The sequence below is a fragment of the Opisthocomus hoazin genome, chromosome 7 (assembly GCF_030867145.1).
Source record: "Opisthocomus hoazin isolate bOpiHoa1 chromosome 7, bOpiHoa1.hap1, whole genome shotgun sequence".
Classification (NCBI taxonomy): domain Eukaryota; kingdom Metazoa; phylum Chordata; class Aves; order Opisthocomiformes; family Opisthocomidae; genus Opisthocomus; species Opisthocomus hoazin.
The window spans coordinates 2,036,561-2,061,465 of NC_134420.1; the positions used below are offsets into that span (position 1 = coordinate 2,036,561).

The 24,905-nt window shown below is 65.2% G+C and overlaps 2 protein-coding genes across 4 annotated transcripts; one reads left to right on the forward strand and one right to left on the reverse strand.

Annotated features, from left to right (window-relative positions):
• Positions 1–1,137: 1,137 nt before the first annotated feature.
• On the forward strand, positions 1,138–12,330 carry VWCE (von Willebrand factor C and EGF domains). Of its 3 annotated transcripts, none has more exons than XM_075425860.1 (20): positions 1,138–1,293; positions 3,515–3,609; positions 3,691–3,780; positions 3,998–4,126; positions 4,220–4,336; positions 4,419–4,535; positions 4,734–4,862; positions 5,886–6,202; positions 6,279–6,372; positions 6,437–6,519; positions 6,625–6,712; positions 6,823–6,908; positions 7,010–7,127; positions 8,211–8,296; positions 9,102–9,198; positions 9,306–9,388; positions 9,498–9,588; positions 9,682–9,764; positions 11,318–11,408; positions 11,534–12,330. In XM_075425860.1, exons 1-20 carry the CDS (start codon positions 1,184–1,186, stop codon positions 11,908–11,910), a joined length of 2,481 nt encoding a protein of 826 aa, XP_075281975.1. In that variant the 5' UTR covers positions 1,138–1,183; the 3' UTR covers positions 11,911–12,330. The 3 variants fall into 3 exon arrangements, with proteins under 3 accessions (XP_075281975.1, XP_075281977.1, XP_075281978.1); XM_075425862.1 differs by having other exon boundaries at positions 8,211–8,276; positions 9,106–9,198; XM_075425863.1 differs by lacking the exon at positions 8,211–8,296 and having other exon boundaries at positions 9,106–9,198.
• Positions 12,331–12,772: 442 nt separating this feature from the next.
• On the reverse strand, positions 12,773–16,839 carry LOC104338052 (pepsin A). The gene is made up of 9 exons (XM_075426190.1): positions 16,784–16,839; positions 16,447–16,594; positions 15,151–15,268; positions 14,797–14,915; positions 14,494–14,693; positions 14,163–14,279; positions 13,903–14,041; positions 13,016–13,108; positions 12,773–12,922 (listed from the first exon to the last, which is right to left on the reverse strand). The coding sequence occupies exons 1-9, from the start codon at positions 16,837–16,839 to the stop codon at positions 12,773–12,775; spliced, it is 1,140 nt and encodes a 379-aa protein (XP_075282305.1).
• Between the last annotated feature and the right edge of the window lie 8,066 nt (positions 16,840–24,905).

Sequence of the window (24,905 nt, forward strand, 5' to 3'; positions counted from 1 at the left end):
ACCCGATTCCTGCGGGGAGAAGGCGAGATCTCGGCAGGTCTCTGCCCAGAGAGGCTGGGGGGACTGGGGGGAGCGGGCTGTGACCCCGTGCAGCGAGCCCGGGGTCTGTGCTCACGCCGGCGGCGAGAAGCCGGCGGCTTTATTGGCGTTGGGGGCTCTGCGTTTGCCTGCCCTCGGCTCCTCGCCGTAACTGGGAGGGGGTCCACCAGCCTGCGGAGACCGGGAGCTGGGGTCCTGTCCCCCTGGGCTCCCCCCGAGCCGTGGCTGGGGGGGTCCTGCACCCCAGGAGCCACCGTGTGCCCCCCGCCCAGCACCGTGATCCAATTCCTACGCCTTCGGGGGGTGACGGCGCTGGGGGGCCGTGCTGCGTCCCGGCTGACCCCCAACCCTCTGGCGGGGACGTCGTTTTGGGGGAGATCTGCGCCGGGTGGGGCGAGCGGGTCCCTCTGCGGCGAGGCCGCAGGTGTTGACCCCAGCGCGGTGCCCAGCCCTTTGCTCCCTGGTGTAAATCATTCACTCGCCCGCGACCTTCGCTTCGGCCCCCCAGCCCGGGTCGGGTTGAGGGGCCTGGGGGGGGAGGGCTTGGACCCACAGAGGTCCCTTCCAACCCTGAGCATTCTGTGGTTCTGTGACCCCGCTGTGCGGGTGTCCCGCAGCATCCCGCGCCCCTCTCCCGCCCGGGTGCACCCCACCGTCCCGGCTCCACTTTGGCCCCTTTATCTGCTGCGTGCTCCTCTGGTGGGTCCCCGTGCAGGGCTGGGAAAGCGGCCCAGTGCCGCCAGGAGGAGGAGGAGGAGGAGGAGGGGTGGGGAGAGGCCATGGCGGAGCTTTGCCAGATGTGGGAAAGGAGAGAAGAGGAGGGGGGACGCTTTCTCTGCTGCTTCCCACCGCCTTGGGGACCCCCATCCCGGAGCCACCACGCCGGTGGCCCAGGATGGAGCCGCTCGCCCCGGCCAAGCGAGCCAACCTCGGGGCGAGCATCCCCGTGCCGGGATGGGTGGCTGGGTGGGGAGCCGGGTGCCGATGGCTTCCCCCCGCAGCGCTCCCCGCTCTCGCTCCCCTCCACCCCCCGGGCCGGGAGGAGGAGCAGGGCCAAGGGCCAACGTGCGGTAGGCGCCCGTGCCGCCGAGGCAGGCGGGAAGGAAGGCTGCTGGGAGCGTGCCGCCGGCCGCAGCCGCCTGTCATGTTGGTCGAGCTGCTCTTCCAGGCTGCCTGTGTGTCCCTGTTCCTCCCGGGCGGCCAGGCCAGGGTCTACCCCGGGAGGAAGAAGCCGGCCAGCTTTGCCGTCGAGAGGTAGCCGGGTCCCTTTCCTTTTCCTTCTCCCTCTCCCAGCTACACCTGGGCACGGCGGCGTGCCGTCCGCCCTCTCGGCTGCCTTCGGGGCTCCCCACGTGCCGCCCGTCCCAGCCGGAGGGGCTGGCAGCCTGCCTGTCCCTCCCGCTGCCCCGGGGTGGCTGGGACCAGGGGAGCGTGACCCTCGTGGGGTGCTGCTCCCCACGTCCGTGTCCTGCTCCCCACGTCCGTGTCCTGCTCCCCACATCCGTGTCCTGCTCCCCACGTCCGTGTCCTGCTCCCCACAGATGTGTCCTGCTTACCATATCCGTGTCCTGCTCCCCACATCCATGTCCTGCTCCCCACGTCCGTGTCCTGCTCCCCACATCCGTGTCCTGCTCCCCACGTCCATGTCCTGCTCCCCACGTCCGTGTCCTGCTCCCCACAGATGTGTCCTGCTTACCATATCCATGTCCTTCTCCCCACATCCATGTCCTGCTCCCCACGTCCGTGTCCTGCTCCCCACATCCATGTCCTGCTCCCCACGTCCGTGTCCTGCTCCCCACAGATGTGTCCTGCTTACCATATCCGTGTCCTGCTCCCCACATCCATGTCCTGCTCCCCACGTCCGTGTCCTGCTCCCCACATCCGTGTCCTGCTCCCCACGTCCATGTCCTGCTCCCCACGTCCGTGTCCTGCTCCCCACAGATGTGTCCTGCTTACCATATCCATGTCCTGCTCCCCACATCCATGTCCTGCTCCCCACGTCCGTGTCCTGCTCCCCACATCCATGTCCTGCTCCCCACGTCCGTGTCCTGCTCCCCACAGATGTGTCCCGCTTACCATATCCGTGTCCTGCTCCCCACGTCCGTGTCCTGCTCCCCACAGATGTGTCCTGCTTATCATACCCGTGTCCTGCTTCCCGCATCCGTGTCCTGCTTCCCACATTCATGTCCTACTCCCCGCATCCATGTCCTGCCCTCCGTGTCCTGCTCCCCCACATTCGTGTCTTGCTCCCCACAGATGCGTCCTGCATCCATATCCATGTCCTGCTCCCCGCGTCCATGTCCTGCTCCCCGTATCCATGTCCTGCTTCCCCAAGCTACGTCCTGCTCCCCACAGATGTGTCCTGCATCCGTATCCATGTGCTGCTCCCCACATCCATGTCCTGCTCCCCACGTCCGTGTCCTACTTGCCCCAGCCATGTCCCGCTCCCCGCATCCATGTTTTGCTCCCCACATCCATGTCCTGCTCCCCATATCCATGTCCTGCTCTCCGCATGTCCGTGTCCTACTCCCTGCATCTGTGTCCTGCTCCCCACAGATGTGTCCTGCATCCATATCCATGTCCTGCTCCCCGCATCCATGTCCTGCTTCCTCCATATGTGTCCTGCCCCCCACATTTGTGTTCTGCTTCCCCAAGCTGTGTCCTGCTCCCCATTACCACTGTCCTGCTCCCCACACCCGTGTCCTGCTCCCCACACCCGTGTCCTGCTCCCCACATCCATGTCCTGCTTGCCCCAGCCATGTCCCGCTCCCCGCATCCATGTTTTGCTCCCCACATCCATGTCCTGCTCCCCATATCCATGTCCTGCTCTCCGCATGTCCGTGTCCTGCTCCCCGCATCTGTGTCCTGCTCCCCACAGATGTGTCCTGCTCCCCATATCCATGTCCTGCTTCCCCCATATGTGTCCTGCCCCCTACATTCGTGTTCTGCTTCCCCAAGCTGTGTCCTGCTCCCCATTACCACTGTCCTGCTCCCCACATCCGTGTCCTGCTCCCCACATGTGTCCTGCTCCCCACATATGTGTCCTGCTCCCCACATCCATGTCCTGCTCCCCACAGGTGTGTCCTGCTCCCCACATATGTGTCCTGCTCCCCACATCCATGTCCTGCTCCCCACAGGTGTGTCCTGCATCCACATCCATGTCCTGCATCCACATCCGTATCCTGCTCCCCATATCCATGCCCTGCTCCCCGTGTCCTGCTCCCCGTGTCCTGCTGGGGGACGTTTCTCCCCTGTCACCGCATTTCGGGGTGTCTGGGTTAGCTGAGGCGTGGTCTTCTCCTTCTGTCCCACCTGGATTTGGGGTCTCGCCGCACCCAGGTTATCCCCCTGGATCCATGTCATGCTCTGCTGCCCAGGATGGGGTGGCCATGGGGACACCGTGACCACTCCTGCCTGTCCCCCTGTCCCCCGGGGCTCGGGGCAGGGGGGTCTCAGCCTCTCCCCGGTCGCGCAGGCGCCGCGTGGGCCCCCACGTCTGCTTCTCGGGCTTCGGCAGCGGATGTTGCCCCGGGTGGATGCTGGCCCCGGGCAGCGGGCAGTGCACCCTGCGTGAGTAGGGGGCTCGGGGGGGCGCGGGGGCGGGCGGGGGTCCCTGCCCTCCTGACGGCCGCCCGTCCCCGCTCCCCGCAGCCCTCTGCTCCTTCGGCTGCGGCAGCGGCTTCTGCGTCGCTCCCGACCTCTGCTCGTGCCCGGATGGAGAGCAGGGCATCACCTGCCCAGGTACCCCCCCCCAGGACCCCGAAATCCGGGACCCCCCAGGCTCTGCTGGCAGGGCACGCCGCTCCTCGTCCCCTCGCCCCGGCGCGGTCCCCATCCCTGGCAGGGATGCTCCCAAGGGAGGGGTGCAGCCCCCGGGATGCCGGGGAGCGGGTGCCAGGCTGAGGTGGGTGGGTGGGTGGCACCGGTGCCCCGCGGACCCCCCCTGTCTGCGTTCCAGAGCCGCCGGGGACGTGCGGGGAGTACGGCTGCGACCTCTCCTGTAACCACGGCGGGTGTCAGGAGGTGGCCCGCGTCTGTCCCCTCGGCTTCTCCATGGTGGAGACGGCCAACGGCGTCCGCTGCACCGGTGAGCCAAGGCGGGGAGGTCCCGGTGGGGTGGGGGGTCCCGGCGGCGGGCAGCCCCCCCCCCCATCTCCAGCTCTCCCCTCGCCCCCCGCAGACATCGACGAGTGCCTGAGCGCTGCCTGCGAGGGTCTCTGCGTCAACACCGAGGGCGGCTTCGTCTGCGAGTGCGGCCCCGGCATGCAGCTCTCCGCCGACCGCCACAGCTGCCAGGGTGCGGGGGGCCGGGGGGAGCTCGGTGGGGGCCGAGCGGGGGTCAACCGGGGCTGCTGACCCTCGCCTTCTTCCCCCCCCAGACACGGACGAGTGCCTGGCCACCCCGTGCCAACACCGCTGCAAGAACAGCGTCGGCAGCTACCGCTGCTCGTGCCGGCCCGGCTACCACCTCCACGGGAACCGGCACTCCTGCGTGGGTGAGCGCCGCGCGCCGGACCCTCCTGTGTCCCCAAACCCAGGGGACGGAGGTGGCCGTTGAGCTTTGCATGCGTCGTGGCGTGGGTGACGCCGGAGGGGACGGCTGGGTGGGCTGGGATCCCCCACCGTGACTTTTCCCGGGGTGCAGCACCTCCTGCCCCGGGAGGGGGTTGACAAATCCCCCTCGTCCCCCCCAGATGTCAACGAGTGTCGGCGGCCAGGAGACCGCCGAGCCTGCCAGCACGCCTGCCACAACACGCCGGGCAGCTTCCTCTGCTCCTGCCGCCCCGGCTACCGGCTCAGCGGCGACAGGGTCTCCTGCGAAGGTATCCGGCTCCGGGCAGGGCAGCGGAGAGGGATGCTCCTGGGATGCTCCCAGGATGCTCCTAGGATGCTCCCGGGATGCTTCCGAGGTGCTCCTAGGATGTTCTCGGGATGCTCCTGGGATGATCCTGGGATGCTCCCAAGATGCTCCCGGGATGCTCCTAGGATGCTCCCGAGATGCTCCTAGGATGCTCCTAGGATGTTTCTGAGATGCTCCTGGGATGCTCCTGGGATGCTCCTGGGACGCTCCCGGGATGCTCCTGGGGTGCTCCTGGAATGCTCCTGGGATGCTCCCGGGATGCTCCCAAGATGCTCCCGGGATGCTCCTAGGATGCTCCCGGGATGCTCCTGGGATGCTGCTGGGATGCTCCCGGGATGCTCCTGGGATGCTCCCGAGATGCCCCTGAGATGCCCCCGGGATGCTCCCAGGATGCTCCCGAGATGCTCCTAGGATGCTCCTAGGATGTTTCTGAGATGCTCCTGGGATGCTCCTGGGATGCTCCCAGGATGCTCCTGGGATGCTCCTGGAATGCTCCTGGGATGCTCCTAGGATGCTCCCGGGGTGCTCCCAGGATGCTCTTGGGATGCTCCCGGGATACTTCTGGGATGCTCCCGGGATGCTCCCAAGATGCCCCTGAGATGCCCCTGGGATGCCCCTGGGATGCTCCCAGGATGCTCCCAGGATGCTCCTAGGATGCTCCTGGGATGCTCCCGAGATGCTCCTGGGATGCTCCCAAGATGCCCCTGAGATGCCCCTGGGATGCTCCCAGGATGCTCCCAGGATGCTCCTGGGATGCTCCCAAGGTGCTCCTAGGATGCTCCCAGGATGCTCCCGGGATGCTCCTGGGATGCTCCTAGGATGCTCCTGGGCTGCTCCCAGGCTTCTCCTGGGCTGCTCCCGGGATGCTCCCAAGATGCTCCTGGGATGCTCCCAGGATGCTCCTAGGATGCTCCCGGGATGCTCCTGGGATGCTCCCGGGATGCTCCCTGCCTGCCCCCGGTGACGTCTGCTCCTTCCCTCCTAGGCTACTCCAAATCCATCCTGGCCCCGTCGCCCATCCTGCAGTCCCTGCAGCATCCCCCCACCCTCGTCCTGCTCCCGCCCGGTTCTGGGGGGTCCCTCCTGGTCCCCAGGGGCTCCCCCTCTCCCCACTTCCCCGCCGCAGCTCCCGGTACCCAACTCCCCCCCTCTTCTCCCGGGGTGGCCACCGAGCCGTCCCCGCGGGCAGCGGGAGCCCCCGGTACCTCCGCCCCGTCGACCCCTCGCTGTTGGTACCGGGGGGTCCCCCGGGAGCCCGGCACTCGCTGGACGGATCCGGGGTGCCAGAGCTGCGCCTGCCAGGTGAGCCCCCTGCCCCTGTCCCCCCCGCCACGCCAGCCCACCGTGGGGCTGAGCGGGCGCTGGGTTGCCCTCGTAGGGGGGCCGAGTGGTGTGTGAGGCCGTGAGCTGCCCCGTGAGCTGCTCCCACCCGCTGCCCGCCCCGGCCGGGGGCTGCTGCCCCAGCTGCACAGGTGAGCCCCGGTCCCCCCAGCCCCCCGCCCCGGGGGGCACCCCCTGACCCCCCTGCCCTCGCAGGCTGCCTGCACGACGGGGTGACCCGCGCCGAGGGCGACGTCTTCTCCCCGGCCGATGGCAACTGCACCGTCTGCGTCTGCCTGGTGAGCCGGCGGGCGATGCCCCGGCACCCGTCCCCCCACGGCGGGGAAGGGGCTCGTCACCCCCCCGGTCACCCCTTGGTGACGACCCCACGTTGTCCTCCGCAGGCTGGCAACGTCTCCTGCATCTCCCCCGAGTGCCCCCCGGGCTCTTGCCCCAACTCCTCGCCCCCTGACTGCTGCTCCTGCCAGCCAGGTGGGTCCCCGCGGGACCCCCAGCCCCTGGGGCTCTGCTGGGGATGGGGGTTCGGCGTGGGGGTTGGGCAGGAGCCCCGACCCCAGCCCCGCTGTCTCTCTCCTCCCCAGCCAAGTGCAATTTTCGGGGCCGCACGTACGCCCACGGCGCCCGCTTCAGCCTGGACGGGGACCACTGCACCACCTGCGTCTGCCGGGTGGGTCCCGGGGGGTCCCCGGGGGTCCCCAGGGATGCTCCAGGGCATCCCCCCATCCGGCTGAGACACGGCGGGTGGGTGAGGTGTCCCCTTGTCCCCAGGGCGGCGAGGTGGAGTGCTCCTTTGCCCCCTGCCCCGCGCTGGACTGCCCGCAGCACCAGCGGCACCTCGGCCCCGGGCAGTGCTGCGTCACCTGCCGGGACCCCCCGGCCCCCACCGGTGAGCCCACGCTGGGGGGCACCTGGGGACGGGCAGGGCGGGATGGGGGGGACAGGATGCAGGGGACATCTGGGGATGGGCAGGGTGGGATGGGACAGATGGGGACAAGGAAAGTGGGATGGGGGGACACCTGGGGGACAGGGGGGACAGGATGCAGGGGACATCTGGGGACGGACAGAATGGGGTGGGGGGGACGTGGGGGGGACGTGGGGATGGGCAGGGAGGGATGGGGGGACAGCTGGGGGCCGGGGGGGACAGGATGCAGGGGACATCTGGGGATGGACAGGGTGGGATGCAGGGGACAGGTAGGGGACAGGGCGGGTGGGATGTGGGGACATCTGGGGATGGGCAAGGTGGAATGGTGGGGACAGCTGGGGACAAGGAGAGTGGGATGGGGGGACAGCTGGGGGACAGGGGGGACAGGATGCAGGGGACTTCTGGGGATGGGCAGGGTGGGATGGGGGGACAGGGTGGGTGGGATGCAGGGGACTTCTGGGAACGGCAGCGTGGGATGGGGGGACAGATGGGGACAAGGAGAGTAGGATGGGGGGACACCTGGGGGACAGGGGGGACAGGATGCAGGGGACATCTGGGGACGGACAGAATGGGGTGGGAGGGACGTGGGGATGGGCAGGGAGGGATGGGGGGACAGCTGGGGGACAGGGAGGGTGGGATGGGGGGACAGCTGGGGGCCGGGGGGGACAGGATGCAGGGGACATCTGGGGATGGGCAGGGTGGGACGGGGGACACACACGGCGATGGTGAGGGTGGGAGGTGGGGAATGCCTGGGTATGGGGATACGGGGGACAGCTGGGGACAAAGAGGGCGGGATGTGGGGGACCCCTGGGGACAAGGAGGGCAGAGGCAAGCGTGGGAGCTGGATGTGGGGTGCAGGGGGGCCGGCAGGGCTCTGGGGGGGCTGCACATCCGTGGGGAGCGGGCACAGCCCACGGGTCCAGCATCGGGAGGGTGATGGCCCGGGGGTCCCCGCGTCCCCCCGTGTGTCCCCCCCTCCCTGAGTGTGCATTGGGAGGGTGATGGCCCGGGGGTCCCCGCGTCCCCCCGTGTGTCCCCCCCTCCCAGGTTGCCTGGTGGACGACAACGGCGCGGAGTTTCCCGTGGGACAGATCTGGTCTCCGGGCGATCCCTGTGAGTTGTGCATCTGCCAGGTGAATGAGAACCTGCTCTGCTTCCTCCTCCTCCTCCTCCTCCTCCTCCTCCTCCCTGCCCCGGCCCCTGCGCTCGGCTCCGGACCCCGCCGTCCCATCCCACCCTGCCCGTCCTCAGGTGTTCCCCCATCCCACCCTCCCTGTCCCCCCATCCCACCCTGTCCATCCCCAGCTGTCCCCCCATCCCACCCTGTCCATCCTAGATGTCCCCTGCATCCCACCCTGCCCGTCCCCAGGTGTCCCCTGCATCCCACCCTCCCTTTCCACCCATCCCGCCCTCCCTGTCCCCCCATCCCACCCTGTCCATCTCCAGCTGTCCCCCCATCCCACCCTGTCCATCCTAGATGTCCCCTGCATCCCACCCTCCCTGTCCCCCCATCCCACCCTGCCCGTCCCCAGATGTTCCCTGCATCCCACCCTCCCTGTCCCCCAGCTGTCCTCCCAGATGTCCCCTGCATCCCACCCTCCCTGTCCCCCAGCTGTCCTCCCAGATGTCCCCTGCATCCCACCCTCCCTGTCCCCCCATCCCACCCTGCCCATCCCCAGATGTCCCCTGCATCCTGTCCCCCCTGTCCCCCAGCCGTCCCCCCCATCCCTCCCTGTCCCCAGCTGTCCCCCCATCCCACCCTGCCCACCCCCAGATGTCCCCTGCATCCCACCCTCCCTGTCCCCCCATCCCACCCTGCCTGTCCCCAGCTGTCCCCTGCATCGTGGCCGTGCTCCCCGCCAGCCCCCCGCCTCCGGGGGCTCTGAACCCCCATTTTTGGGCAGCCCGAGGGCTCTGGCCAGTGCTCCCCTCCCGCAGGCAGACGGCTCGGTCAGCTGCCAGCGGACGGACTGCCTGGAGACCTGTCCCTACCCCATCCGCATCCCCGGCCAGTGCTGCCCCGACTGCTCCGCAGGTGACAGGCGCCGGCGTCCCCCCCTGCGCCCCGGGATCGGGCCCAGCCAGCCTGGCCTGAAGCGGTGTCCCCGGGGGTCCCCACAAGTGCCCCTCTGCTCCCCGCAGGCTGCACCTACATGGGCAGGATCTTCTACAACAACGAGACCTTCCCCTCCGTCCTGGACCCCTGTCTCAGCTGCATCTGCCTGGTGAGGGCTGCGCCGAGCACCCTGAGTTTTGGGGTCCCCCCCCTTTTCCCCAGCCCACCCCGGTGGGCTCCAACACCCGGCCATCGCGCGTCTCTCCCGTCTCTCGCAGCTGGGCTCGGTGGCCTGCTCGCCCGTGGACTGTGCCATCTTCTGCACCTACCCCTTCCACCCCGAGGGCGAGTGCTGCCCCGTCTGTGAGGGTAGGAGCCGGGAGACGGGGGGAGCAGGGGACCCCGTCCCCCTGCCCGGCGAGCCCCCCGCCAGGCGCTGAGCACGGCCTGGCCCCCCCGCAGACTGCAACTACCAGGGGAGGAAGGTGGTGAACGGGCAGACCTTCATCCCCGAGGGACAGCCCTGCACCCGCTGTACCTGCCAGGTGAGCCGCGGGGTGTCCGTGTCCATGGGGTGCCTGTGCCATGGGGTGCCCGTGGCCATGGGGTGCTCGTGCTGTGGGGTCCCTGTGTCAACAGGGTGTCCAACCCCACGGGGTGCCCGTGCCATGGGGTGCTTGTGCCATGGGGTCCCTGTGTCCACAGGGTGTTCATCCCCATGGGGTGCTCATCACCACGGGGTGCCCATGCCATGGGGTGCTTGTGCCATGGGGTACCTGTGCCCATAGGGTGCCCATCTCCACAGGATGCTTGTCCCCGTGGGGTGCCCTTGCCCATGGTGTGCCCATGCCATGGGGTGCCCATCCTCACAGGATGCCCACCCATCCTCACAGGGTGTCCGTGCCGTGGGGTGCTCATGCCATGGGGTCCCTGTGTCAACAGGGTGTCCATCCCCACGGGGCATCCATCCCCACGGGGTGCCCATCTCCATGGGGTGCTCATGCTGTGGGGTGCCCGTGCTGTTGAGTACTAGTGCCCATGGGGTGCTCGTCCCCACGGGGTGCTCGTGCCAGGGGGTCCTTGTGTCCACGGGGTGCCCGTCCCCACAGGGTGCTCGTGCCATGCAGTCCCTGTGTCAACAGGGTGTCCATCCCCACGTGGTGTCCATGCCATGGGGTGCCCAAGTCATGGGATGCTTGTGCCATGGGGTACCTGTGCCCATAGGGTGCCCATCTCCAGGGGATGCCTGGCCCCGTGGGGTGCCCTTGCCCATGGGATGTCCATGCCGTGGGGTGCCCATCCCCACAGGGTGCCCATCTATCCTCATGGGGTGCACGTGCCGTGGGGTGCTCGTGCCATGGTGTCCCTGTGTCAACAGGGTGCCCATCCCCATGGGGTGCCCATCCCCACGGGGTGCCCGTGCCAGGGGGTCCCCATGTCATGGGGTGCTTGTGCCATGGGGTACCTATGCCCATAGGGTGCCCATCTCCACGGGATGCCCATCCCCGTGTGGTGCCCTTGCCCACAGGAACCCCATGTCCATTGGGTGCCCATGCCTGTGGGGTGCCTGTTCCTACGGTGTGCTTATCCCCACAGGGTCCCTGTGTCCATGGGGTGCCCATCCCCATGGGGTTCCCGTCCCCACAGGGTGCCCTTGCCCATGGGGTGCTTGTGTCATGGGGTGCCCATCGCCATGGGGTGGTTGTCCTCATGGGGTTCCTGTCCCCACGGGGTGCCCATGCCCTTGGGGTGCCTGTTCCTACGGGGTGCCTGTGCCATGGGGTGCCCATGCCGTGGCAGAGGGGACCAGGGAGGGGTCTTCGTCCCCATGGGGTGCCTGTGCTCACAGTGTGCCCATCCCCATGGGGTTCCCGTCCCCGTGGGGTGCCCTTGCCCACGGGATCCCCATGTCCATGGGGTGCCCGTCCCCGTGTAGTGCCTGTCCCCACGGGTTGCCCATCCCCATGGGATGCCCTTGCCTCTGGCGTGCCCATCCACACAGGGTGCCCCATGCCCATGGGGTGCCCGTGCCGTGGCAGAGGGGACCGGGGAGGGGTCTCGGGGTGCCTCACCCCCCGCCTTCGCCCCTGGCTGCCAGCTCGGGGAGGTGAGCTGCGAGAAGAGGCTGTGCCCCCGCTCCTGCGCAGAGCCCGCCGCGCTGCCCGCTGCCTGCTGCCCACCCTGCCAAGGTAACGGCGATGGCGCCAGGGTCTGGCTTGGGACCCCCAGCCCTGCGGCACCCCAGGGTGCCCCCCACACAGGCCGGGGGTCCCGGGGGAAAGGTGGGTGCTAACTGAAAGCGTCTCTCCGTTAGCCGCAGACGTCCGGCTCCCGCTGCAGAGCAGCGACCCGGCCCCAGCCCCCCGGGACTCGCCCGCCAGCACCCCGCACCCCAGCCCCCCACCATACACCCGGACCCCCCGACACCGCCTGGCCCAGCTCCTGCTCCCCGACACGGCCCCCCTCGGCCCCTCTGCGGGGAACGTGGGGGGTCCCACCACGCTGAGCCCCCCCGGGCACCCAGCAACAGCCGCTCTGCCCCCCGACACCCGCTCCCAGCCCGCGGACCCCCCACTTCCCACAGGCAGCCCCAGCTCGAGCCCCAACACTCAGGGACCCCCTGCTGATGGGGACCCCTCTCCCGTGCCCCCGGCCAGTGGGGAGACCCCCGGCAGGCACACGGCTCCCTAGGTCCCCATCTGCGGGGTGAGGAGGAGGAGGAGGATGAAGAAGAGGAGGAGGGGGTCTGCGGGACCAGCAGGCCTGGCCCAGCGGGCCCCCGGGGGGGTGGGTGGCTGGGGAGGGGGTGCCAAGCAGACAGGGTGGGCAACAGCATCCCCCCTCCCATGGGTGCACAGCCACTGCCTTTCTCTGGGGCAGAGGGGTGGGGGTCCCCCAGCCCCTCACCGCCCCACCGAGGCAGGACTGGGGGGCACGACTAGCCCCCCCAAACTGCCCCCCGGCTCTCTGGGCGCAAGCTGCGGGGCTGGGAGCTGCTGCTGGCCGGGCTGGGGTGCCCCGAGCCAGCCCCCCACCCGCAGCCCCCAGCCCCAGCTGTGGGGAGGGGTCCGCTCCCCTCCCCGCCACCAATAAAGCCACCCCGGTATTTACTCCCTGTCCCCCTGCTCCTGCTGGACCCCACCGCGGGGCTTTCCCTCGAGGGGGGGTTTTGGGGTGAGGGGTCCCCCTGGGATGCAGAGGGCAGTGCCGGAGGGGTTGGTCCCTTCCCGAGCGCGGTTTGGGGACGGGAGGTCCCGGGGGGTGTCCAGCAAGGAGAGGGGGTGATCAGCCGCACCGAGCACCCCCAGCCCCAGCGCCAGCCCCCGTCCCCCAGCCCCGATGGCGGGCGTCGGGTGGTGGCGGGGGCATTGCCGTGCCCCCCATCCCGGCCCCCCACCCCCTCCCCATCCCACCCAGCCCCACATCAAGAGACGCGGCACAGGGGTGCTTCTCCATGCCTTTATTGCGCCGGCCGGCCCAGCTCGGGGACAGCTTGGGGACCCCGGGGCAGCGGGGCACGCCGCTCGTCCCCGTCCCCATCGCGGAGACGCGCTCAGCTCAGCCGGGACAGCCCCACCTTGTTGTCCGCCCTGTCGAAGATGACGTAGTACCGACGGATGAAGACATCTCCCAGGATCCAGAGCTCGCCCGACTCCGTGTCCACGTCCATGCCTTCGAAGCCCAGGACGCAGTACCCGTCGCTCTGCAGCCGGGGACATGGCGGAGGGCGCTTACCGGCTGCCGGGACCCCCCCCCCCGGACCCCCCAAATCCCCTCTCCCCGGCGGGACGCTCACCTCCACCACGTAGGCGCTGGGGGGCACGGGGAAGGCTTTGCCGTTGATGTGGAAGACGATGTCGGGCAGCGAGCTGACGTCGTCGCAGCTGATCTGGGGAGGGGGCACGATGGCAGGCGGGGGTCAGCGGCCACCCCAAGAGGCACCGCCTGCCCCAGGGAGCGACGCGGACGCAGTGCCGGGCTGCAGAGCCCCGGAGCTCCCCAAAGCCCCGCGTGCTCCCCCCATCCCGGGGTCTCACAGAATCACAGAATCCCAGCATGGTCGGGGCTGGAAGGGACCTCTGGGGTCACCCAGCCCAACCCCCTGCCCAAGCAGGGTCACCCACAGCAGGGGGCACAGCACCGCGTCCAGGTGGGGCTTGAAGATCTCCAGAGAAGGAGACTCCACAGCCCCTCTGGGCAGCCTGGGCCAGGGCTCCGTCACCCTCAGAGGGAAGAAGTTCTTCCTCAGGTTCAGCTGGAGCTTCCTCTGCTTCAGTTTGTGCCCGTTGCCCCTTGTCCTGGCACTGGGCACCACTGCAAAGTCTGGCCCTGTCCTCCTGACCCCCACCCTGCAGATATTTAGAGGCATTTCGAAGGTCCCCTCTCAGCCTTCTCTTCTCCAGGCTGAACAAGCCCAGCTCCCTCAGCCTCTCCTCGGAGGAGAGATGCTCCAGTCCCCTCCTCATCCTTGTAGCCCTCCGCTGGACTCTCTCCAGTAGCTCCTCATCTTTCTGGAACTGGGGAGCCCAGCACTGGACACAGCACTGCAGATGGGGCCTCACCAGGGCAGAGTAGAGGGGGAGAAGAACCTCCCTGACCTGCTGCCCACACTCCTCTTGATGCACCCCAGGATCCCGTGAGCTTTCTTGGCACCCAGGGCACGCTGCTGGCTCATGGTCTCACCTCGCTGCTAGAGCTGACGCCGAGGAAGTCCAGGACTTTGGTGAGGGCCGTGTTGGGCATGGCCAGCAGCGAGGTGCCCGTGTCCACGATGGCCTGGCAGCCCGAGGAGCAGGCGACGGTCTCGTCGCTCATGGTGACTCTGGGGAGAGGGGCGCGGGGTGAGGTGGCTGGGCGCAGGACGAGGGGCTGCGTCTCCCAGAACAGCGGCTGGGGGGCAAGGGGAGCCCCCCAGCCCGCAGCAGGGGCTGCGCCGGTGCTACCTCTCCATGGTGATCTCCCAGTAGGTTTCAGCAGAGAGGGGGATCCAGCTGATGCCGTGTGTGGTGTAGGAGGAGTCGATGGCACCGAAGAGGACAAAGCTGCCGCTCTTGTCATCTCTGCAAGGGGAGAGCTGTCAGCTGGGGGGTCCCACCCCACCGCCACCCTGATGCCAGTGCCACGGCCGAGGGGGGCTTCGCTGCCATCCTCCTCCGCCGGTCCTGATGCCATGATCCCCACCAGCCACGGGGCACCACGCCAGAGCCAGCCCAAGGGGGAGGGAAACAGGAGAAAACCCCGGCCAAGGGCTGGGTGGCTCTGGCCAGGGCTTACCCGCTCAGGTAGACAGAGAAGAGGTCCTTGGCCACCAGGTCTTCACTCATCATGTTGTCGAAGACAGGGGTGGCTCCGGAGGAGGCGATGCTGGGGAAAGCCAGCCCCAGGATGCCATCGAAGGGGCTGTAGTAGAAGATATCACCGGGCTCGGTCTCAGCCAGCCCGAAGATTTGGTCGGTGACCTTGATGTCCGCAACCTGGTTGGGGAGAGGGAGAGAGGGAGAGGGGCTCAGTGCGGGTGGGCGCTGCCCCAGTGTCCCCGCTCCCGTGGGACGGGGGGGCTGGGATGCCCGGCCTTACGGTGACGGTGTCATAGCCCAGGATGCCAGTCATGCTGCCGGTGCCGTATTCGATGGAGAGGCTGTCGTTGGTGCTGACGAAGGTGGAGGAGTCCGACGGGTCGAAGCGGTTGTGGTCCTCTGTGGGGGTGGGAAGGGGAGAGTGATGGTCCATCCTGTCCTCACGGACCAAGGAGGACCCTCCACAGCCTCCCCCATCGCCCGACGTCCCTTGGGAGAGCCAGGGCAGAGCCGTCCTCGGCTCCCAGCCCTCCCAGGGGCTCCCAGCGCCAGGCAGGGCAGCGAGCTGGCCATGCCCGTGCCTTTCCCTGCCTTCACCCCTCGCCCGGCGCCCGCGGGGCTGCTGGACACCTACCGCAGGCTTCGCTGGTGCAGTAGACCGAGGGCACCCATAGGTTGGAGGAGCCGGTGTCGAAGACGACGGTGAACTTCTGAGCCGGGGTACCGATGGAGATGGTGCCGTAGTACTCATTCTGTGCAGGTGGGATGGCAGAGGGGTTAGTGGGGGGGCTAAGGGCCTAGCAGGATGGCTAAGGAGCTAGTGGGATGGGTAAGAGACTAGCAAGATGGGTAAGGGGCTAGTGGGATGGATAAGGGGCTAGTGGGATGGGTAAGGGGCTAGAAAGATGGGTAGGGCATTAGTGGGATTGATAAAGGGCTAGAAGGATGGATAACAGGCTAGTGGGATGGAAAATGGGCTAGTGGGATGGATAAGAGGATAGAAAATTCAGTAAGAGACTAGTGGGATGGGTAAGGGGCTAGCAGGTTGGATAATGGGCTACTGGGATGGGTAATGGGTTAGGGGGACGGGTAACGGACTAGTGGGTCAGGTAAGGGGCTAGTGGGAAGGGTAATGGGTTAGGGGGATGGATAAGGGACTAGTGGGTCAGGTAAGGGGCTAGCGGGTTGGGTAGGGGGCTAGTGGGATTGGTAAGAGGCTAGGAAGATGGGTAAGGGGCTAGAAAGATGGGTAGGGCATTAGTGGGATTCAGAAGGGGCTAGAAGGACGGATAATGGGCTAGTGGGATGGGTAAGAGGCTAGAAAGATGGGTAAGGGGCTAGGAGGACAGATAATGGGCTAGTGGGATGAATAAGGGGCTAGAAAGTTCAGTAAGAGACTAGTGGGATGGGTAAGGGGCCAGTAGGTCAGTTAAATGGCCAGTGGGACGGGTAATGGGTTAGGGGGACAGGTAAAGGACTAGTGGGTCAGGTAAGGGGCTAGTGGGAAGGGTGAGGGGTTAGGGGGATGGATAAGGGACTAGTGGGTCAGGTAAGGGGCTAGCGGGATTGGTATGAGGCTAGAAAGATGGGTAAGGGGCTAGAAAGATGGGTAGGGCATTAGTGGGCTTGACAAGGGGCTAGAAGGATGGATAATGGGCTAGTGGGATGGGTAAGAGAGTAGTGGGATGGGTAAGGGGCTAGTGGGATGGGTAAGGGGCTAGAAGGTTGGATAATGGGCTAGTGGGATGGATAAGGGGTTAGGAGGACAGGTAACAGAGTAGTGGGTCAGGTAAGGGGTTAGCGGGTTGGGTAGTGGATTAGGGGGATGGGTAAGTGGCCAGTGGGTCAGTTAAATGGCCAGTGGGATGGGTAAGGGGCCAGCAGGACGGGTAAGGGGCCAGCAGCCCCGTGGGCGCCGCGCCGTGCTCACGTCCAGGTAGTTGGTCAGGGGCTCGGAGGCGAAGCTGGTGGGGAAGTACTTGGCGGCCCGGTTGTGGGGGTGCTCCTTCAGGTAGCGTTCCAGCAAGCCCTGCTCCCGCAGGGTCTGCCGCAGGGACTTCCCCTTCCTCAGAGGGACCCTGGGCATGGGGGAGAGGGGGCCGATCCGTCACCGGGAACCGGCCGGGGGTGAGCAGGGAGCCTTGGCCACAGCCAGACAGGCGGCTGCTTGTCCCCCCATCCCCGCTGTGCCCCGGGAGATGGGCGATCGCCCCGCTTCCCTCCCCCGGAGCCGGGGTCCTTGGGACCCTGGACACCCCGACGCTCACCTGACGGAGAGGCTCTGGGCCAGGGCCACCAAGCCGAGGAGCAGGAGCAGCTTCATGGTGACCGCTGACAGCTGAGGCATGGAGACACCGAGCGTGCCACCGGCCCCAGCCCTCCTCCTTATATCCCGGCCCCGCGGGCTTGGCCAGCGCGCCCGATAAGAAAGGCAAATGCCACGGGGCCAGTTATCACAACGTCCTTAGGGGAGCCGGGGCGGGAATGTCAAGCCGAGGGCTCTCCGTCGTCACCGGGGTCAGGCGCCGGGGATGCTTGCGGCGGGCTGGGGCTGGGAGAGGAGCAGCCCCCCCAGTTCCTCTGCATCCCGACGGGGAGGCACTGGGAGATGAGGGGGGCTGGGGAGGGGGACGTGGGGCTGGTCGTGGCCATTTCTGGGCATTGCCCCTCGCTCTGTCTGACTCCGCAAGCCAACACCCGAGGAACTGCAGCGGAAATCACGTACCATTAGCTAAAATTATTTATTTTCCAGCTGGCTTTAGCCACAGGACATTTTCCCCAGCCCAGCGATGCTCTGGTACGAGGGGTCCTCGGGCTCATCCTTGCCCCGCTGCGAGGGTCCGCAGGGGTTTGGCAGGGAGGAGCTGGCACGGGAGCACCGGTCTTTCGGGGTGCCCCAGCCCCTTCACCAGAGGGTTTCACCCAGGGGGTTGCAGCCTCGTGCCCCTCTTGCTGCCCAAGGGTGTGCGTCCCACCGAGGGCTGGGACAACTGGTTGCTCCTCGCCGCTGCCCGGAGCTCCCCGAGCTGCCTCGGGGTGCCCACCCATGGGTGGCAGCCGAGCCCGAGGCTGTGGCTGGCCATAGCCCTGCGGCAGGCAGAGGGGCTTGCACAAGGGGCTCCACCAAACACCAGCGCCGGGGGCTTGGTAGCGACGCCGGGGTCAGCTTGCCCGCAGCCCCCTCCTGCATCACGCGGGCTGGGGTCAGCACCCGCGGAGCGCGGTGGAGGGGCTGTGCTGCTGAGGTCCGGCTTAGAGTCATAGATCATCGAAGGGTTTGGGTTGGAAGGGACCTTATAGATCATCCAGTCCACCCCCCCACAACGGGCAGGGACCCCTGCTACCAGCCCAGGGTGCTCAGAGCCCCGTCCAACCCGGCCTTGAGCACTGCCAGGGAGGGGGCAGCCGCAGCTTCTCTGGGCAACCCATGCCAGCACCTCACCGCCCTCATGGGGAAGAATTTCCTCTACAACAACCCCAGGCACCAGTACAGGCTGGGGCTGACCTGCTGGAGAGCAGCTCTACGGAGAGGGACCTGGGTATGCTGGTGGGTGACAAGGTGACCATGAGCCAGCAGCGTGCCCTGGCTGCCAAGAAGGCCAAGGGGATCCTGGGGTGCATCAAGAGGAGTGTGGGCAGCAGGGCGAGGGAGGTTCTCCTTCCCCTGTGCTCTGCCCTGGGGAGGCCCCATCTGCAGTGCTGTGTCCAGTGCTGGGCTCCCCAGTTCAAGAAAGATGAGGAGCTACTGGAGAGAGCCCAGCAGAGGCTATGAGGATGAGGAGGGGCCTGGAGCATCTCTCCTCTGAGGAGAGGCTGAGGGAGCTGGGCTTGTTCAGCCTGGAGAAGAGAAGGCTGCGAGGGGACCTTAGAAATGCCTCTAAATATCTGCAGGGTGGGGGTCAGGAGGACGGGGCCAGACTCTTTCCAGTGGTGCCCAGCGACAGGACAAGGGGCAATGGGCACAAACTGAAGCAGAGGAAGCTCCAGCTGAAGATGAGGAAGAACTTCTTCCCTCTGAGGGTGACGGAGCCCTGGCCCAGGCTGCCCAGGGAGGCTGTGGAGTCTCCTTCTCTGGAGATCTTCAAGCCCCGCCTGGACGCGGTGCTGTGCAGCCTGCTCTGGGTGACCCTGCTTGGGCAGGGGGTGGGACTGGGTGACCCCAGAGGTCCCTTCCAACCCCAACATTCTGTGATTCGGTGTGATTCTGTTTCAGACCATCACCCCTCGTTCTAGCACTACAAGCCGTGCTGCAGGGTCCCTCCCAGCTCTCCTGCAGCCCCCTTCACGTGCCGGGAGCCTGCTCCAAGGTCTCCCCGCAGCCTTCCCTGCTCCCGGCTCAACAACCCCAGCTCTCACAGCCTGTCCTCATGGGGAGCTGCTTCAGCCCCCTCATCATCTTCACGGCCCTCTTCTAACCCACCTCGAGCAGGTCCGTGTCTTTCTCATGCTAGGGCTTCACCAGCCTCCACCCATCCCAGAGCTGCTTGCGGAACTGGGACCAGCTGGAGGGAGACACTGGGACCAGCAAGGGGAAAGCCCAGCTCAGGATGCCGCTGGTTGCACGATACCAAGGTCGCTGGCGCTGGGCTGCGTCAGAGGCGCCTGGCGCTGGCCCAGGCATCCCAGGCTCCGTCACAGCACCACGTGCGTCAGATGTGGCCACTGGCACGGTCACCTTGTCATGCGCTCGGGGGGAAAACAGAGCCGGCGAGCCAGGGACCAGCCTGCCCAGAGGAGCTGGCTCCCCTCCCTCGCTACCAGCTTCAGCCCAGCTCCAAATAATAAAAGAATTGAGGTTAGATGCCAAATCCCACCGGGGGATTAAATTAATAAGAAGCTGGCAGGATCTGATGGGTGATGTTGGGGAGAAAAGGGACAAAACACCTAATTCTCCCTGAGCAAAAAGGGAGATGTGATGTGTCTAGTTTGAGGGTGGGGGTCTGCAAAGGAGAAGGTCGTGGCTGACCCCCAAAATGGAAAGCCTGGACCTGGCAGGAGGCCACAGCCTGAAAACCCTGCCTGGAGCCTCAGCACACCCAGGATGGCTCCGTGGGGCTGTCGGATGGCGTTTCTTTCCCTGGACACACCGGGTGTCTGCACGCAGGGAAGAAGCTCTTCCTCTCATGTTCCTCACATGAGGGGTTTCACTGTCCCTTGGGGACGGCTGGCACAAGGGCTCACGGTGATTTGCCCCGGCTGCTGCCGGTATTGGGAACAGCTGCTGTGAATCCCGTTGGTATATAAGGGAGAGCCAGGGCTGGGGCTTGTTGGTTTGCCTGGCTCTTGCTTGGTTGCCTTGTTGTAAGCTCCCTTGCACCTCAGTAGCTGGTGCCATACCCTGCAGAGCCTGGCTCCTCAATGGCAGTGCTTTTGGGGGGCAGTTTGGAGAGCTGTCTAAGCTCCCACCTTCCCACCCATGCTCCCTACGAGGGCTGAGACCTCCAGGGAGGCTGCTCAGGAGCTGCTGGCTTGGTATATTCTCCATGCTGGGGCAGGTAACACTGCAGGAGGTCCACAGGAGCCGGTGTGGGCTGCAGGAGGTGGTGGCCGGAGCTCGGCAAAGCCAGTAACCACGGGCATGCATCAGCGTGGCTCCCGTGTCGGAGAGCGCAGGGCTGTGATGGAGAGGAAGGTCCCACTGGAAGGTAGGAATGGTCCATGGTCCACGTGGGGAATGGGAGGTCACCGGTGGGTGCGGGTGAGGATGATGCAGTCAGTGCCCCTCTCCTCGGGTAGGGACAGCGGTCCCGGTGACACCAGGGTGGCCTTCCCTCTGTTGTGGGAAAGGCATCGGCTGGGACATGCGGTCAGCAGAATCCATCCGCTCAGGGTGGGGTGACGCAGCGGTGGGCTGCCCCTGAGGGGTCCCTCTGCGCCGACGCTCACCCTGCGTTGGTTTGCTAACGAGCAGAGAAGTGTGAGAAAGGGAAAGCCGGAGGGCAGGAACGCTGCAGGTGCGAAATGCTTCCTTCGGAGCGAGTTCGTGACGGGCTTCGGGGGCTGAGGTCTGGATGTGCTGTCACACCTCACCCCAACCTGGTCTCCGTCGCTTTTAGGGCTGCCAGGCTGGGATTTTTTTTCTTTTTGCCAGAACATTAGAGGAAATGAACACGACAATTTTTTTCAAAAGCTGTTTATCAATTAATTTCTTTGTTTTGCCAAACCATCAGCCCATCCAGACAGAACGTAAGCCCCTGTGGGCACAGAAGGCAGGGACTAACCCCTGCTCTCCTGCCCGCCCTCTTCCCGGGTGTTGGGGTGAATGCTCTCCTCTCGACAAAACAAACTGGAAAAGCCACCAGGGCCGGTGTTTTAGTGAAGTGTAACTTGTTGTGGAATGCTAGGGAAATATAATTTGGTTTATTCTGTAACTCGGTTGCCCCGGCAGCGATGGGTTTGCTGGCAGCCCCAGCGCAGCCAGCGGACTGGAGACGCTGCAGCAGCTGAGCGCCTGCCCTGTCCGCAGCGAAAGGCGTGTGCCGTGTTTCCGGGCTGATAGCCGGGCCTCTTCCGACCACCCAAACTGCACCCCAAAATCCCATCATCCAGCGAAGGCTCCAAGCAATTTTCCGATTTCCTACCTGCGGACGCCCTGCTGCGCGCAGCTGGTGCTGAAGCAGAGCTCCGCGGGCAAAGCTGTAACCGCCGAGGATCGGGATTTCGGTTTTTTTTCAATGGGAAGAAATAATTTGTCAAATTCTGGGAGGTTTTGGGATGAGCTCATTCTTCTGTCAGCGGATCCCACCGCCAGGAGCCCAAGGCAAAGCTGTGCGCATTCAGGCAGGCGCTGGGTTTCGGATGCGTCGTTATACACAGAACGAAGGTGCGGAATTCGGCGTGAGAAAAATCTCAGCGCCATTAAAGTCAGGAAGAAAGGAAATGGGGCAGGATGGAAAAATCATCCCTTTCCGGGTGCGAAATGACTTTCTGATAGGGCTACGGAGACCCTTGCTCAGGTGAGAAACCCTGCAGCGCATCTGAGAACCAGAGGGACGGTTCACCCGCCTGCCCTGGGCACTGCCCAGCGCTCAGCCCGGACGGGGCAGCGCCGTCCCCTTCAGTCTTCACGGCCGATCCCTAGGGAAGGGTTTGGCTGGCAGTCTGGCTGCAGAAACGTACGGGCTGGGCCCTTCCTGAGCTGGAAGAGGCAGCGGCTCCAGAGATCAGGGGTCACAGAATCACAGAATGGTCGGGGTTGGAAGGGACCTCTGGGGTCACCCAGCCCCACCCCCTGCCCAAGCAGGGTCACCCAGAGCAGGCTGCACAGCACCGTGTCCAGGCGGGGCTGGAATATCTCCAGAGAAGGAGACTCCACAGCCTCCCTGGGCAGCCTGGGCCAGGGCTCCGTCACCCTCAAAGTGAAGAATCATGGAATCATAGGTTGGAAAAGACCTCTAAGATCATCAAGTCCAACCATCAAGAAGTTTTTCCATCAAGAAGCTCTTCCTCGTGTTCAGCTGGAGCTTCCTCTGCTTCAGTTTGTGCCCGTTGCCCCTTGTCCTGTCGCTGGGCACCTCTGGAAAGAGTCTGGCCCCATCCTCCTGACCCCCACCCTGCAGATATTTAGAGGCATTTTGAAGGTCCCCTCGCAGCCTTCTCTTCTCCAGGCTGAACAAGCCCAGCTCTCTCAGCCTCTCCTCGCAGCAGAGATGCTCCAGTCCCCTCATCCTCATAGCCTCCGCTGGACTCTCTCCAGTAGCTCCTCATCTTTCTTGAACTGGGGAGCCCAGCACTGGACACAGCACTGCAGATGGGGCCCCACCAGGGCAGAGCAGAAGGGAAGGAGAACATCTCTCGCCCTGCTGCCCACACTGCTCTTGATGCACCCCAGGATCCCATTGGCCTTCTTGGCAACCAGGGCACGCTGGAGGGTCCTCTCCCTCCAGGGCTTGCCTCTTGGCCCTGATCCTTAGGGGCAGGTCCGCTGTACCTGGCAGGACAGCCGGGTTTCAGCCCTGGCTGGGTGCTGGGACGTGCTGGGCAGGGGCCTGGTTGGCAGAAGGTGGCAGGGGGTGGCAGAAGGTGGCCGCTCTGTCGTAGCTCTGCTCGGCGGCAGAGGGCACCAAACGATGCCGAGATCCCTCCTCGTTCCCCAAAGGCAGAGCAAGACCAGCTGGAGGGCTGGATCCTCAAGGCTTTCAGCTCTGCTTTGCCCGTTCCTGGTGCAGCTGTGCCCGGGTTAGGATTCCCGCTCCATAAAATCCCCAAGGAGCTACGCTTGCGTCCAGAAAAACGTTACCACTTTCACGTCTGCTGATCTCTCCTACGAGGAGAGGCTGAGGGAGCTGGGCTTGTTCAGCCTGGAGAAGAGAAGGCTGCGAGGGGACCTTCGAAATGCCTCTAAATATCTGCAGGGTGGGGGTCAGGAGCACGGGGCCAGACTCTTTCCAGTGGTGCCCAGCGACAGGACAAGGGGCAATGGGCACAAACTGAAGCAGAGGAAGCTCCAGCTGAACAGGAGGAAGAACTTCTTCCCTCTGAGGGTGACGGAGCCCTGGCCCAGGCTGCCCAGGGAGGCTGTGGAGTCTCCTTCTCTGGAGATATTCCAGCCCCGGCTGGACATGGTGCTGTGCAGCCTGCTCTGGGTGACCCTGCTTCGGCAGGGGGTTGGACTGGGTGACCCCAGAGGTCCCTTCCAACCCCGACCACTCTGTGATTCTGTGAGTAAGGTTGGGTTTGGCTCCCTGCACGCAGAGGCTCTGCCTGGGCTGACGATGAGCTTGGGCTACGCAGCAGTGTGAAATGACTCCTAAGCAGCGTTGAAATAAAGCAGCCGGCAGCAGCAGATGGGCGGTCGGTGGCTCGGCGGGTGGAGGACAGCTGGCGGCTGCAGGGCTCGTGGTTGACTGCGAAGGCAGAAGAGCTGGGTGGTGACCTGGACCCCCTCTGCAGAGCAGGGCTGGGGCTGAGGCCGCACAGGACTGGGGACAGGAGTGGTTTATGCGTTGCTGCTGCCCATAATTGGCAGCGATTCGTGTGCGAAGAGACTGTCCCTCTAAAGGCCACTCGAGATGGAGGCAACGCGTAGGATTCCCTGAGCAACTGAGGTCATGAGAAACGTGAGATGGGCACCTCCAGAAGCTGCCTTGGCTCGAAGACGGGCCCTGGGTGACAAATCAGCCAATCCCCGCGTGTGGATCCCTGTCGGGAACGCAACGGGAGACTGCTGCCAGTGATACGATCGACCCTGACGGCCAGGTGCCCGAAAGTCTCCCGGGGAGCTGTACGAGACGAGGCAACAGCCCTTCTGCTGCGTTTAACCGTCACGGGGCTCACCCCGCGGGCCGAACAGGACCGTACATGAATTTTCAGGCTTTCTGTGTGGCAAAGGACTTTGCTGACTCAGCTCGGCAACAGCCTTATCCAGCTTTATCTACACAGGCTTAACGAGCTCGGCCTGGAAAAAAACACCTTGTGGCGATACACCTTATCTTAGCAACCGCAGATTAAGGAAACAAACTTGTTTTCCAGTCCCTGTTCCTGGTCTTGCCCGTCCCTCCACAAAGGCGTTATCGTACGTCGCGCAGTTGCTTTATCGGAACCGTCAGATGAAAGGCACCAAGGCAGAGAGGTCAGGCTGGAGGCTCCCGAGGTGTCCAACCCCTGTGATTTGACGTAAGAATATTTGATTATGTTACCAAGGAAGCCCCCAGAGATGCAGAGCCCGGTGGCGGGTGGGCTTCTGCCGGGGCAGGTCCTCAGGCCAGCGCTCTCTGCCCGCTGTGGGCAATCCCAGACAGCGACCAACCCCTTCGGCGGCCTCGGTCTGCGGTTGCTAAATCAGTGAACGTTATTCTCTGCCTGGGCTGCCTAGATAGCGGCTGGACCGCGCGGACCACAAAGCTTCCTGGCTGTACAAGGGCAAGCGCAGAAAGGGAACTGGTTTGATCGCGGTGAGAGGCGAGCCGACAGCCGGCCAGAGGTGTGTCTGTGACAGGGTGCTGAGAAGAGCCATGAGAAATGGTGCTTTCTGCTAAATTCCCAATTAAAAGGTGGGTGGGATCCTGAGAAAGGCTCTTCAGTTGTCCTTCCCGTCGTTGAGGAACGCAGACAACATTGTCTTGAAGACAAACAGCGTAGGTTAAAAGAAAAAAGAACAGCGCTATTGATTTTTGGGGGTTTTTTTCTCCTCCTATCAGGAAACGCTCCAAATTTCATTTGGCTCCTGAAGGAACATTCGCCAAAGCCACAAATTAACTTGGTCAGACAAAAAAAAAAACAAAAGGTGGCACCAGGACTGCTGAGCTGAGATCATCCCCTTTGCCCATGAGGGGTTTCTTCATTACCCTTTCACTGACTCTGTTATTTTGCTCACTAGTCTCACCCTGCCACCCTCCACTTGGGAGCCCAAGGAGCTGCAAGCACCATCAGCTGCACCAACAAGGTTCC